General features: G+C 40.2%; 1 protein-coding gene across 9 annotated transcripts; it reads right to left on the bottom strand.

Annotated features, from left to right (window-relative positions):
- Nucleotides 1-436: 436 nt before the first annotated feature.
- Nucleotides 437-12479, bottom strand: LOC120816465 (dual specificity protein phosphatase CDC14AB). Of its 9 annotated transcripts, XR_013467068.1 has the most exons (16): nucleotides 12085-12419; nucleotides 11888-11990; nucleotides 10451-10541; nucleotides 9865-9940; nucleotides 9577-9669; nucleotides 9395-9474; nucleotides 7510-7576; nucleotides 6365-6427; nucleotides 6110-6197; nucleotides 5531-5761; nucleotides 5224-5362; nucleotides 3157-3382; nucleotides 2912-2997; nucleotides 2084-2212; nucleotides 1076-1864; nucleotides 437-988 (listed from the first exon to the last, which is right to left on the bottom strand). XR_013467068.1 is itself a non-coding variant. In XM_078098742.1 (15 exons), the coding sequence occupies exons 2-15, from the start codon at nucleotides 11931-11933 to the stop codon at nucleotides 1816-1818; spliced, it is 1464 nt and encodes a 487-aa protein (XP_077954868.1). In that variant the 5' UTR covers nucleotides 11934-11990; nucleotides 12085-12419; the 3' UTR covers nucleotides 437-1815. The 9 variants fall into 9 exon arrangements, 7 of the variants coding, with proteins under 7 accessions (XP_077954868.1, XP_040028012.2, XP_040028013.2 ...); XR_005711843.2 differs by having other exon boundaries at nucleotides 11888-12479; XM_078098742.1 differs by having other exon boundaries at nucleotides 437-1864.
- Nucleotides 12480-14484: the final 2005 nt, after the last annotated feature.

The raw sequence follows: 14484 nt of genomic DNA, 5'->3' as shown, positions 1-14484 counted from the left end.
TCCCTTAAGATGGATTTTTTCTTCTGTCAGGTAGTAAATGAGCAGCCCTGCGAGGCAAATATTCGGATTTTGGACCATATAGAATCGGGGTAAACATAATGGTTAAGATGTGATGAACTGTGATGATTTAAGTTGTGTTTACTAGCTATTAGATGATGATATTATGCATGCAATGTTATGTTTACATGGTGAAGCTTTAAGCCAAAGGTGTGATCATTGAATGTTGATTGGTCAGGTCAGTGAGGGATTTCAGATTTGGCCATAAAATGGAGCCAGGAGGGAGTCATTTGATGCCTTGGAGCAGAAAGGAATTTACTAGGGAGGATATTCAATCACATACAACTTCAGCACAAGCGACAACAATTATGTTTTTTATAATTAACTTATTTAAAAAAGGTTTTGTATTGATCCCCAATTAAGACTCATGAGACAAAAATAATTCAGGTGAATTTATTGAAAATGTTTGAATATGTTAGATATGGTTGACATCTGACCATCCGTAATACTTTTGGGAATGCATTTAATTTTTTTAATATAAAAAAAGAAAATCTGAAAATAATAGTACCAACACCCCAAAAATATTCATGCAGCGCATCTTTTGTTTTTTAAATGTTAAAATTGACCCCTCTTTACATTTAGAGGGAATATGCATGCATTTTATCATTTTAGTCACAGCAAAAGTTGCTAAAAGTGCCAAATATACATTTTTTAAACAGCTAAAATGTTAGGGGAGTCTGGAAAATTGCTGAATCTAGCAACAAAGTTGCTAAGTTGGCATTTTAGATTCTAGACTCCGTGTCTGTCCTGGCTTCTCCGTGTTATCGTCTGTCTGTTCTGGACCCAAACTCATACAGCGAGACGGCAGAGTAGGTGGAAAAAAGTTATTCATCTGGTTAGTCTGTAGATCCAGTGGAGAATGCAGGTGGAGTGGCGAGGCGGTGGAAGTAGCGCTGGCTGGGCGGAGATGTGGTTCGGACATAACACTGAGCTGGGGAAAAACACACAATAGAATTAGCGTACTAAAGTTACTTGTTAAAGGAGTTCAACACTCAAAAGGGGCCGAGAGTATAGCTACCACTGAGCTGAAGAAACAATCTGCCGATGAGAGAGCAGGAAGCTTGGGTATTTCAACTGGCGGTGACGAGGGTCTAATGATGGACAGGTGGGGAGCCCAGATGTCAGCTGAACATGGTCATATATGCAATGTCTGAGTTATGTTTGAGAGCAACCTCTCCTTCGGACACCACGTCAAACATATCACCAGAATTGCCTTTCCACTTAAAAAATATAGCCCATCTCCACTTATCACTTTCATTATCTGTTGCCGAAACTCCTGATCCATGCCTTCATCACTTCCAGAATCGACTACTGCAACAGTTGGATACAACTGATACAATACAAAGTCATTGCTGCTTTTAATATGTGAGTGAAATTGTTTTTAGTGTACAGATTTATTTTATTTGATCATTTGTAAAGGGTCTCTGAGTACTTTACTAAATAAAATCATTATTATTATGTTCCAGATGAGTCTTTTGGCTTTGATGAAGGTCCTCTATAACAAGAGCGCAAACAAAGTTTACACCTCATAGATGTAAGTGTGCGTAGATCACCTTTATTGGCTTGTACATTTGAATACTTTCAGCACCATAGTGCAAATATCGTATAGCTGCGGGCAGCGGTGGTCATCCAACACGGTGCAAGTAAGTAAGAGGTATACACGTTTCTTTACTTTGACTCTTGATTATGTGAATCCCTCCAATTACTTTGTCCACCGGTTTATTACATAAGCATTTTATTTAACTGCAAAGCTTGACATCAGTGCATGGCAGCAGGCCTGGTGCTGAGCAGACCGAGTCTGAAGGGGCTGGGGAGAGAGTAGGAGACAGATTAATTGGCTTTAGAATTCTTTCATTTCATCGTTTCATTCCATCGCTCCACTGCATATTTAATCTGGATGACGTGAACATTATATGAATATCGGCGCAGTAAGTTGTTGCTATATGCTTGTTTTGCTCTTAGTAAAAAAGGGCGTAATAGTTTTGGTTTGCTGCAATTTAAATTGTTCATGAATACAGACACTCACATCTGCGTTGTGAGGGAGGACGAGCTTCCTACAAGCTTCTTAGAAGATGAAGAGGAAGAGGATATTGGGACTGTAGAAGAGTTTGGAGGTGGCATAATGGAGCAGTGACAGGCTTTGGAAAGGTTTAACCTGAATAAGAAACCCAAATGACAAACAACTTATTATATAACTAACAATGTAAGATTAGAAAATATATACACAAATATAAAAAATCACATCAATTGATTTGAATTGAAAACAAAAGACATGAATAAAGTGTACAGTATATGGGTCCTAATAAACATTTTCGGTACTGAGAGTTAGGTCATCAGCAAGAATTATTTCATTATTTGCATTAACGCAGTTTTCCTTTTAATTACTAGGATTTTGAAAGTATTTTTCTTTCTGGTTCTAGATACTGGATATTGGGGGACGGGCCTAACACTGCTCTTCAAGCTCACATAAACTGAAATAGTTTTTTCTTTGTTTTCTTTTTTTTAAATTAGATTCTGCAAATGAATCGCAGTACAAACATGGACTTCACAAAGTAAAAGGTTCCTGAAAAGTGAATCCCAGCTATGTCCTTAGTGCTGGACAAACTCACTCCAACACGGACCCCGGCTACCGAACATAGATTCTGGTCTATGCTGCTCCCTAATCAAAGACACGTGTTTATCTACAACCGACTAGATAAACCGCAAATCGTTGCCCAGCGCTAATTTTCTTATTACTACATTTCATATTTGAAGATCTTTTCGTCTAACTCTGAAAGAAAGGGAACGTGTTTGTTCACATAACTTACCTAAATTGTAACTAATGACCAGGAGCCAAATTATAAAAAAAATGTACCTTGAGGAGTTTGATCTGGCTGGTCGTTTTCCCTTCAGTTCTGTCAGTCTTTCTCCCTGAGTGAGGCTACCTTCTTGGAAGTTACTCTAGTAAACAGAGTGAGAACCGAGTGAGTGAGACATTGTATCAACATGAAAAAAGAATCATCAGAAGTCATCCCATTAATTACACAGTAAACCACATTTGTTTATAGTTTTAATTTAATAAACAATCCTATTTTCAAGGCAGCAGATTATTAGACTCACCTCATCTAAGCTGTACGACTTGTGAAGGGTGGAGTTGACTGATAGGACATCCATGCTGGAAAGAAGGTGGGACATGGCTTCTTGTTTTCCTCCCTCAGAGTCCAAGCTGTGAAGCTGCTGCTGCTGACGATGTCGTTGTAGCTGCTGCCGCCGACTCAGTCTTTGCTGAATGAGCTTCTGTTTGGAGCGGTGGACGTCACCTTGGACCCATAAACTGTGCCGTTTCCTACACACAATGAACAGACAACACAGAACGAAAGTTACGTATGTAACTACGGTTCCTACGGAGAAGGGAGAGAGCAGAGCCTGAGACACCAGGTGGCGAAAAACAAATCTTCAGGTGAACTGTGACATCTCTAACGACGGTAATGTTCTCGTGCAGTGAGTTGCAACACTGATTTGCAAACCCGGGCAAAGAATACAACAGGCGTTGTAGGCGTGACTTTTGACTTTTCTTCTATTACCAAGCTGGTAAAACTGCAAACAAAGACAACACAAACATTTAGAGTGCAGTCCCAAATAAGACATTTTACAGCATAAGCAAACATAGTCCAAAGAAGGGGCCGCTATAGGCCCACACACACAAATCTAACCGCAGCCAGAACACGTGTCAGAACATCCACAGCAAAGACAATAATGAACAATATACTCGCAGCATTGCGTCTATGATGCTTCATGGTGGATGCAAGCAGATCTCTCTCGAGCACATGTGATCGTATGGCGTTTTGTACTGACACAGTGCTGCATTGGGCCCAGAAAAAATGACCTAAATGATGGAATTAGTTTTACTTTGAAAGTAAACTCAGAGAATTCCTTAAAGGCAACACAAAGACAGACGTTGTAATTATAATGTGGAACTTAGAGATGTAAGACCTTCTTAAGTTACTTCATGCCCATGACACAATTTAATTCAATCAACCTTACAGGCCTAGATGACATTATACAACACCTGGAGTCATCCTTCTGCTGCTTAGATATTCTTCCAACACACTTTTGCAAAAATGTTTCAAACTGCATTACCACTGATCTCTTACAAATTGTAAACAAATCCCTCTTCTCGGGTGTCTTCCCACAAGTCCTAAAAACACAAATCTAAATAACTATGTCACCACCAATATAAGCGCTGGGTAAAATGCATTGCATTGAATTCAACTGGGAGTGCCAAAACTTTCTTCAATCGACGATAAAACCGAAGTAGTTGTTTTTGGTAACAAAGATCAACGATTGAAAGTCAGCCCTGATCTCCAATTACTGATGTTCAAAACCACCGCCCAAGCCAGAGATCTAGGTGTAATCATGGAAAATCTGCCTATCACCGAAAAAAGATATCAGGGATTAGAGGACTTATGTATTAACAAGACTCGACTACTGTAACCGTGTGTTACATGTCTCTGTAAAAAGTAAATCAGAAAGCTACAACTGATCCAGCTGTGCAGCTTGAGTCCTCACTAGGACCAGGAAAGTGGGCTACTTTCTGTTCCCGGAGTTAAAATCAAACATGGAGAAGCAGCGTTCAGTTTTTCTGCTCCACATATCAACATATTATCATATCATCATATTATCATATAATACATATTTCTGGATCAACAAAGTTCCAGAAAACTGCAAGTCTTCTGAGTCTTGGAAATTAGACATAATGGTTAAGGTGTTGTGAAGAAGGGCTGCTGAAGGTCCTAAAATGCCTGGAGAGGAATGTCACGGTTACCAACCTGGGTGGAGCTATGTTTAATTGTGCAGGCAATCGCATACGGCTGCAACACAATGGACACACACAGCGAGTTTCAAAACTGAACTGGGAGTTAGAAGAGGTTTGAAGAGTTAAGTCATATTTAACAGGGGCAGGAAGATTCTCTATTCCGCGAAATACAACACTATTCATAGTTTACATCACTTTCACAATTGTATTTGCTTCTGTTATTAAATCTGAGTGTTAAATTATTATCAATCTTTGACCTCGAGCCATCAGATTCTTTGAGTGGGTGGCTGGAGGACTAATGAAAAGCTCCAGCTGGCCGGAACGTTCTGGAGGTTTTGACCCAATAAACCACAACTGAAAGTGAAACTTACTCTTCTAAGAAGTTTTGCTGGCGGCCAATGATGGAACCAGGCCGGCAAAGTCTGACCCATGCAATGGCCTCAGCTGCAGTGAACCAGAAGTGCTTCATCAGGTAGCAGCCAATGAGAGTGCCTGTACGGCCAAGGCCAGCTGTGATCAGATGAAATATATAAAAGTTAGGATATACGTGTTTGAAACAAATAAAGAATAGGTTTAACACCTCGACTTGTAAAAGAGTGCTTAACATATATTATCTACATGTCTGCTAGATGTATTTTACTGTGCAAAAGATAAATAGACAAACACATGTATTCCTACCTTTACAGTGTGCAGCCACAGCTCCTTCAGTACTTTCACATATGTGCAGGAAGCGCCTGATGATGAGGTCAGAGGGCGTGGTCCCATCGTGGAAGAAGAGGTCATGGTGCTCAAATCCAGCATCCTCAAACTTTCTACTGTCATACAACTTCCTATTAAAACGGACTACAGCTTTGATGTCATTTTGCCGAAAGTAATCAAAATATGCCTCTGGTGCGTGGAGAGGATAACCTGGAAAAAGAGAACATTACTTTTACATAGAACAGAGTAACAGCATGTGCCATGAGACATTTACAAATAATAATGTTAATATATTAAGTAATATAATAACCAATAATTGAATAGAACATGTGGACTGCAGTGTTTCTGCAGTGTCTATGGGACTCAAAAGACGTCTCTTGTGATCTGCTGCTATATAGAAAATACAAAATTAACTTGACTTTCAAGTTGGTGCAGGGGTGCCGTTTGGGGTGGCGGGGCTCCCACCTTACATAATGGTTGGGGAAACACTGGAATGTGGGGCTTCTGGTCAGAATAGACTCATCTTATGAAATTCTGGTTAAATTCAGTCTCACTCACCCTTCTCCATCTTACTGTGAGGGTGAGGACTGCTGAATGCCAGAAGTTTTCCTGGAATGATCCAGTTCATATCCCCGTTTTCTACTCGCTAAAAACACAGAGAAAAAAGGAAATGCAGCGTGTGACTGGTCCTCCAACTATGTGTCACATAAAAAATGTTTCACTTTGTCAGGAGAATAATTGCATGGATGATTGTTATTATGCATGTGGATCTGTGTGAGTTGATGATAGTTACTTGCGTCCATGTTCCCTCACCTCATAATGTTCATATTCCTCAACATCAAAACGTTCAAAGTTGATGAAACCATGTTCTAATGCCTGAAGGAGAAAGAGAGGGAACTTGTTAAACACAAATCCCTAATGTTCAGAGCATATATAGGATGCCTACATATCAAGGTAGCTTACATTAAACAAATATGATCGAGATTTTAATTCTTTCCCATAAAACTTTAGCTGACACTCTATTGACTAATCTGTGATAATACATCTAAGTGTATGAGGGGTAAAGTAAGGTCCTAAATAATTAAGTAACTTAAACCACTGTGGTTGTTGTGGTTAGTGTTGTTGTTAGTGTTCCACGGTGTACCGGTACTAGAAAGGTACCGCGGTACCCGTACGTTGAAAACAATGCGGTTTTGAACATTTTTATTACCAGCTCTCACACGTGCAACAGGCAGCCGTCACTCACAGCGAGTTATCAGGGGAGACGTGTCCTCATGTAGCAGACTGCTCACCCACATACAGACCAACACCAGTAGCCTTAGCCTAGCTTAGCTCGGGTGACCAGCCGTCCTCTTTTACCCGGACGCATTTTTTAGGTCTTGAAAAGAGGAAATGTCCGGGTATAAGAGGACGTCTGCTTTGTCTTGTTTTGCACTGGAAAATTGTTGACTTGCTAGTTTGTCATAAACAAAGCAAGCGGACAGGTTTTGCCGCTAGCAAGACAACTACTTTCCAGCCAAACATCAACATCAGCAACACAAGACAAAGTCCAATGCAAATAAGTAACTGAAATATATGTACATGCAAAATAACCTACAATTCCACGCATGTGGGCCTATATGATTATGAGGTCAGAATGCACACAAAATTGTACCAAATAATACACACTTGATGCAATAGGCTACATGCTGGTGGAGCCTGAGGGTGGATCTTGACCCAATTATTTTTATTTTTAATTAAGGAAATATGAACGTGAGAATATCATACTCTAAATGCAAGTAAATGAAGTTTGTTTATCCCTCAGACAGTCAAACAGATACCAGGTAAAAAAAATGGAACCTTACAGATGTTTTATTTATTACTATCATAGATAAATATTCCAGTTTCGTATTTGTGGTATCGTAAGTTTCGGGTACCGTCATCGTTTTGGTATCGTGACAACCCTAGTTGTTGTTTACCTTACTTATTCCTTGTAAGCAATCGATGAGAGTAAGGTTAAAGACGCACTCTCCCACTGCTGCATCCCTGCGGGATACACAAGAGCATGTGAACACAGTAACCCAGATCCCTTTTGTATTACTATTTTCATATTTTCTTTTCTCTTTTCTTTCTTGTATGTATGTTTGCCATCTGTTTTGAAAAAGTGAAAATTAAGAACATGTGAACACAGCGGGCTTAGTTTACCAGTGGTGGTGGCTTTGTTATACACTGAAATGATCCTGTCCTATTGCTGTTATGTATGGCATACATAGCCTGTAAAAACATAACACAACTAGTGAGCTGGCAAACAAGAAAGAAAAGATGGCTGCATGCATATTATTTATACTTTCAATTCACTTAATTTTATTTTGTATAGACCAAAATCGCAAATTATAAATTTGCCTCAGAGGGCTTTACAGTCTGTACACATGCGACATCCTCTCTCCCGAAACCCTCACATCGGCAAAGGAAAAACGCCCCAAAAAAAGGAAAAACCCTTCTATGGGAATGAAAGGGTGGAGGAGGGATCGGAAAGGAAATAGCGTAAATATAAATAACCTGACGACCTGCTTGCGTTTCAATCTCTTCTCTCCTCATTTTCTGCCTCTATGTCTGCTGCCAAAAGCTCTTTCTACCAATCTAGAATCAAGTCCTCATTTTCCCAGTAGGGCCGAGATCCTCCTTGTGGCAGTGGCAAGCAATGGCAAGTGAGTGGCAACTCTGTGGCAAGCAATGGCAAGTGAGTGGCAACTCGGTGGCAAGCAATGGCAAGTGAGTGGCAACTCTGTGGCAAGCAATGGCAAGTGAGTGGCAATCGGCAGTAAATCAGTGGCAAATCCGCGGCGGGCGTCACAACGGCACGCTGAGTGGGCGGAGCCAAGTTTTCCCAGAAACGGCCGTTGTTTGTACGACAGGTCAGCTGCCGTAAATACGTTTTTTTATTTTTTATTTGAGACACGTGAGCCTGCACGTGGGAAGGCACCATGTCACGTCACGGCACTATTAATAAAGGCTGGTTAGTGGTATGTTTAAAATAGGAGAGGACACACGAGGAAGGATTATAAGAAACTCTGAGATCTTTGTACCCACTCCGCTGTGTGGAGCCAGAAACATCCATCCATCCATCCATCCATTGTCAAACCGCTTATCCTGCACACAGGGTCGCGGGGGGGCTGGAGTCCATCCCAGCCAACTTCCGGCGATAGACAGGGTACATCCTGGATTGGTCGCCAGCCAATCGCAGGGCTACACAGAGACATACAACCATTGACACTCACATTCACACATCTACGGGCAATTTAAAGTCCCCAATTAACCTGATCCCCAGAGCATGTCTTTGGACTGTGGGAGGAAGCCGGAGAACCCGGAAAGAACCCACGCAGACACGGGGAGAACATGCAGACTCCCATTGGACCCATAATCCACAGCCGCCTACTATTACAAGCAGCAAAGTTCAAATATTACAGTCTTGGCTGCTCCAAAAGCCCCATCACTATGGACTATAATGGACTAATAATGGAATGAAGAAGGTGGTCAAAGACCATAGTTCTTGTGATAAAAATGAATGGCTGCAGCATTCACCCAAAGAGGCAGCCCGTACACTGTCCTCAGAGTATGATGGCTGTGAATGGGTGAATGATGATATGTGATGTTAAAGAACTTAGAGAGAAGACTAGAAGAGAGAAATACAAGTACGGTCAATTTACCTTTCTATTTGGTTTATTATGTTAATTTCTGTGGCAAATGGACAAAAACTGCATTCTGTTGGGCATTTCTGTGTTGCATAATGACAATAATTGATCCTTGAATCCTCGACCTGGGGCTACTAGGATAACGATTTTCTGTTTGTGTTTGCAGTTCTACCTGAATGGCAGATAGCCTGTGTTGTTTCCTGAGATCAGAGTCCTGTAGGCTTCTTCGGGGCTTCTTTTCAAATAAATAACCTATATGGATGAGGGGGGACATATTGATAATGGACATACTGACAGGCAAATCAAGTTAATGGATGAATAAAAGTATAAATCAATAGAAAATGAGATATTTACAGCATAAGCACCAATGAGCAGAGCAGCATTTGCTCGTTTGTTCTGGTCATGACTTGTATAGTGGACCAGTTTCTTCCTAGACAGTGTGAAGGACTGAAATGAACCAAAAGAAAGTCAATATCTGATGAAGGATGAGTAACAACACATTTGTATTGCCCAATGTTGATACAATGTAAACAATTAATTTATATCATAGAGCTTTATGTACAATTAAGTGAGTAAGTCATTTGTCTGTGGTTACAGGTTCCAAGTATGTATGCGTGTAAAGTGCAGAGCTCTGCCTCTTACCTTGAGATTCGTATTGACTTTGCAGCAGTATCTGTACAGCATGGCCAGGTTCAGCGGGCCAAAGTCTGCATAGAAACTGCAACACATAAAGAAACATATGAACGTGGGATCAATACTTATCATAATCAGTTACAGTCAAATAAAACATGTTTAGAATGTCATGTGCATAGACGTTCTCCCAAATCCCCTTATGTTTATTTGTGTAAGAGCAAGCTAGTCACACGTTTCAGAACTGAATAGAGAAAAAAAGCTTTAGATTTTCTCAAACTATTTATCGCAAGTGAATAAATATTAAATTATACTGTTTATCAAATAAACATAATTTTTTTTACAAGCAAGACACAAAACACAAAACCTAGGTTCAAGTACAAAATGGTGGTTGCTAAAAAGATAATCTCCAACACACTATCAGGCATCTGACTAATAGTTTGAGTCATTGTATTTCCCTTTTTGTTTCTCTGCCATAAATGTATATTTTTGTCCCGCTGCCTTGCATCGTGTGGGGTTGAGGATTCTGCGGCGGGACGATCTCTAGATTGGACTCCGTGACGTCGATTTGAGCCAGCTGTGTATCAAAGAGGGTTACCTCTCATATACGAGCTCCTCATCCATGCTGAAGTAGTGTGTGTTGGCTGTATTCTTTGGTCTGACACGTAGAGTGGCAAAGTACAGCCGGTCTGTGGTGTACAACACACGCACACACACACACACACACACACACACACACACACACACACAGGAGAACAAGAACACGGATCAAACCGAATTGTGATACTTCCTGTAAATCAAGATGGAACATGAACAGTTTTGGTGTCATGTCAGCAAAGCAGAACAGACCAAGCAAGATGAGTAACCTGGATCACATAGATTACAGCGGGCAAAGGTCAAACAGGACCACTTCCTAACTTCCTGTTCATTAAGTTAGGGTGGAAGTCTGTTGCCACTAAAAGCGCTTTAGCACTACATGACATCATTCACCCATTCACACCCATTCATACACTGATGACAGGAGAACCATACACAGTGACACCTGCCCATCAGTAACTACTAGTAATTACGACACATCGACATGCGGGTTAGCAGAGCCTGGGATCGAACCTACAACCCACAGATTGGAGGACGACCATGCTGCCCACTCACCCACAGTCGCCCTACTAACACTACTTCTGTGTGTTATCTTAAACACTGATATCAAGGATCTCTAGTAAAGATCACATCACAGCGTGAACCTTGTGCAGTGAATAAGACAAACATTAGGCCGTCTTTTGTCAAAATACTTGATTTTTATGTTTTGCAATGGACTTCCGGGGAGAAGTCTAGGAGTGTACAGGTGCCAGATATCATGCTAAGAACTCCAAGTCACATCAGAACATATAATGTATTTTACAGTTTTGACAAAATTTCACCATTAATCTATTAGCTATTAGCCAGACAAGTTGGTATATAAATACGGATGTAGACAACGTGTCACCTTTCAATGCAATGATTATTGGGCTGGTTTTAAGGAGCGTCGCCTTTTACTTTCTAAGCCGATTCAGCATGTTCATTTGCTCGGGATAAATGTATCTTCAGAAAAGGTGACTCATGCTGACTCTACAAGCACTCGTAATCAAATTCAAGCAGTTAGGCTGCAAAAAGGGTCAAATAAAGCTGCCTGTGTTTTAGAGAATAACGTGAACAGAATCAATGTATGAAAGTATGGCATCAACTGGAATCTGTGGTTCTCAATAGTACAGTTATTGTAATCGACTGTAGCTTTCTTTTAACCTTTCAAAGTGATACAGAAACTCATGTGTGTCTTTAGTTACTCAACAGATTATATCAAATTATTTTAGTAGATATAGTAACTATGTACTTCACATCATATATTTTCAAACCAAAGGCTCAATGTTATGTTGGTTTTATTAGCTGCCTAATTATGGTTTACATCACCCTAACCTCAACGGATGGATGTAGGGATAAAGCAACAAGGTTTACAGATGATTATATGAATATTATTTATTATAAATTATATATAACTTACCTTTAATGAATTCGCAAGCACTGTACGTTTCATTATCTTCAGCCATTTGACAGAAAAGGTTGTGTTTCGGGTAAATTTCCACTATAAATAATCCTTTTCAAGTCTATATGAAATTGAAAATGGTTGGACTCATAGAAGGACACATGAGATGTGTCCAGAAAATCACAAAATCTGTATTAAATTTCATAATAGCCTACCAGATTTATTTTTCTGCTTTGATGAGCCTGTCATTTCTTGGAAATAAAAAGCACCCGACTCCAAATAATATAATATTTTACAAATTTTAAAAACTGCATATGCGCAACTGAGGGCGATTCCCAAGCCTTAAAGCTCTCCGAAGTCAATCAAAACTCAAGCGTTCATCTCGTCTCCCTGGTCTGACCCTTAACTGTTTGAAGGGAACAGTTCTACTCAAAGGATCGATCCATGTCCGAATTCAAACGTTTCCCAGATTATTCCAGCAAACAGGCGCAGAGTTGAAGACATGCACCAAAACCGCCTGAGTGAGATTGAGCCCTAATCTTTTTGCTGCTCTGCACATGCGTGGCCAGTGGCTTTACACACACGCGCACGCACAATAACACACACAGTCCAGAGCCATAGCAGAGGTTGCCCGGTTTATTGTGGTAATGCCTGATTTACTGTTATGTAATACGATTTGTTAATACTATATTGTTTTCCTATCAGTGAGCCGGTAGAGTATTTAAGCCTTGCCTAGCAAACGGGCTACAACTGCATTTTGTGGTGCATCTCTCTGTTGTTGTTAAGATCCCTGCTATCTAAGACATTTTTCATTGTGATCGCTGTGTGTGTTGTGTTATGTCACCTGTTTCCCCCCGATTGTTTATTTCGTCATGTGTACTGAAGAAAATAAATTCACAAGGTTTTTTTTTGCAACCTGGTCTAACAGCCTAACAAGCCTAACACTTAAATCGTTGAAGGGGGTAACCTTACCCGATGTCGGCCTTTGCTGGTAAAATACTTCCTAACTCGACAAAAAGTGTGTGGAAGCTCGATGGGTGATGATCGTTCTTTGGTCAGTGACTCCACCCTTGTTGATCGATACTGAAACTTCTCACTTAGTGTTAGACGGAAATCTATACAGAATATATTTCCTCTAGCTCCACCCATAGCTTGGAAATTCAACCCTTTTTACTTGGTCCAGGCCTTCATAGTCCACAGTGGATGAATACTAATTCTGGAAATATCTAAACTTTTGGATGGATTTTGATGAAATGTAGCAATTGTCATTCACGTTTCCATCAGGATGAATCTTAATCTCATTGGTAATCTCTTACTGTTCAACAAATGCATTCATCATGTAAAGTAATTCGCTCGAAGAACTCAATTGTAATCTTGATGTGGCCCAACAAAGTGCAGTTTCTATGAACAGAAACCCACCTTCACACAGATTTCCCTCCACTTCACTTCACGTCATTAATCAACTTTTTCCAAAACCTTTGAGATACATATGGTAACAAGTTTGCTACACAGCAAATTTAGCGCTGCACAGCACCATTTAGGCAAGATTGAAGTTGCTAGTGGATACTATATTATTCTCATATCAATTGACATCGACAGTTTAAAAGTTAATTGGTTTCAAAATAGACTTTCTTCAACCTCTTATCTCCTCTATCTTGGTCATGTTACGGTAACCTTGAAGTATGTCCAATCCCTAACTCTGACTCTAACCCTAAGACGCTGGGATGTTGTCCTATTCTTGGTTTTAGCTTCATCTGTTCTATTTAGCCAATTAGTCATGAGATTAGCAGACGGAGGGCAATGAGCAAGGCGTTCACGTCAAGGTGTTAAGGGCCGTGATCAGAAACTGAAATGATTCAAAGATACAAGAGAACTGGATTATCCGAATGATGTTTCAATCAACTGAATACAGATGATAAACAATACACAATGTAGCTCAAAATGTATTTTCTCACGAGGATAATAAGTATGATTCATAATCACTTTCAAATGCATAAGTGAAATCGAACACTTACGATGGCCACATGATGGAAACGATCATAATTCACAACATAATAAGAATCAGGAGCCACAAAGAAGAATTTATTGCCACGTATGAGGGATTTGGTGCAATATAAGAATGAAACGGAATAAATTAAGATAAAGTAAAATACGATGAAAATATACAAGCAAAAATTACCAATATTGAGAAAAAATATGATAAGTACGGTAAAACACAAATGTATGGACATATATTTCCATATTTTCATGAGAAACCACAGTGCAAATGTCCTGGGGATGTAATGTAGGTCAGTTGGGGTCATGAGCCTAACCGATGAGGGGCAGGAACTCTGTGTGGCGGGATGTCTTGGTCTTGGATCTTGGGTGTGAGGGGTTGCCTACAACCCTTTTTGCCTGCCTTAGAGTCCTGGAGGCAAACGGGACGGCGGATTGCAGCCGATCACCCTCTGCAGAGCGAATGACACGCTGCCCTTGTCCTTGAATTTCTCCAGCTACCTCAGGAAAAACATTGCTTTTTTAACCTTTATTTAACCAGGTAAAATCAATTGAGAACCAATTCTCATTTACAATGATGAGCTGGCCAAGAGGCAGTAGCACAGTCCACTCAAATGACA

This window comes from Gasterosteus aculeatus, chromosome 3 (genome assembly GCF_964276395.1).
Source record: "Gasterosteus aculeatus chromosome 3, fGasAcu3.hap1.1, whole genome shotgun sequence".
Classification (NCBI taxonomy): Eukaryota; Metazoa; Chordata; class Actinopteri; order Perciformes; family Gasterosteidae; genus Gasterosteus; species Gasterosteus aculeatus.
The sequence above is the reverse complement of the archived record's forward strand: the minus strand, read 5'-3'. Positions and strand labels throughout refer to the sequence as shown.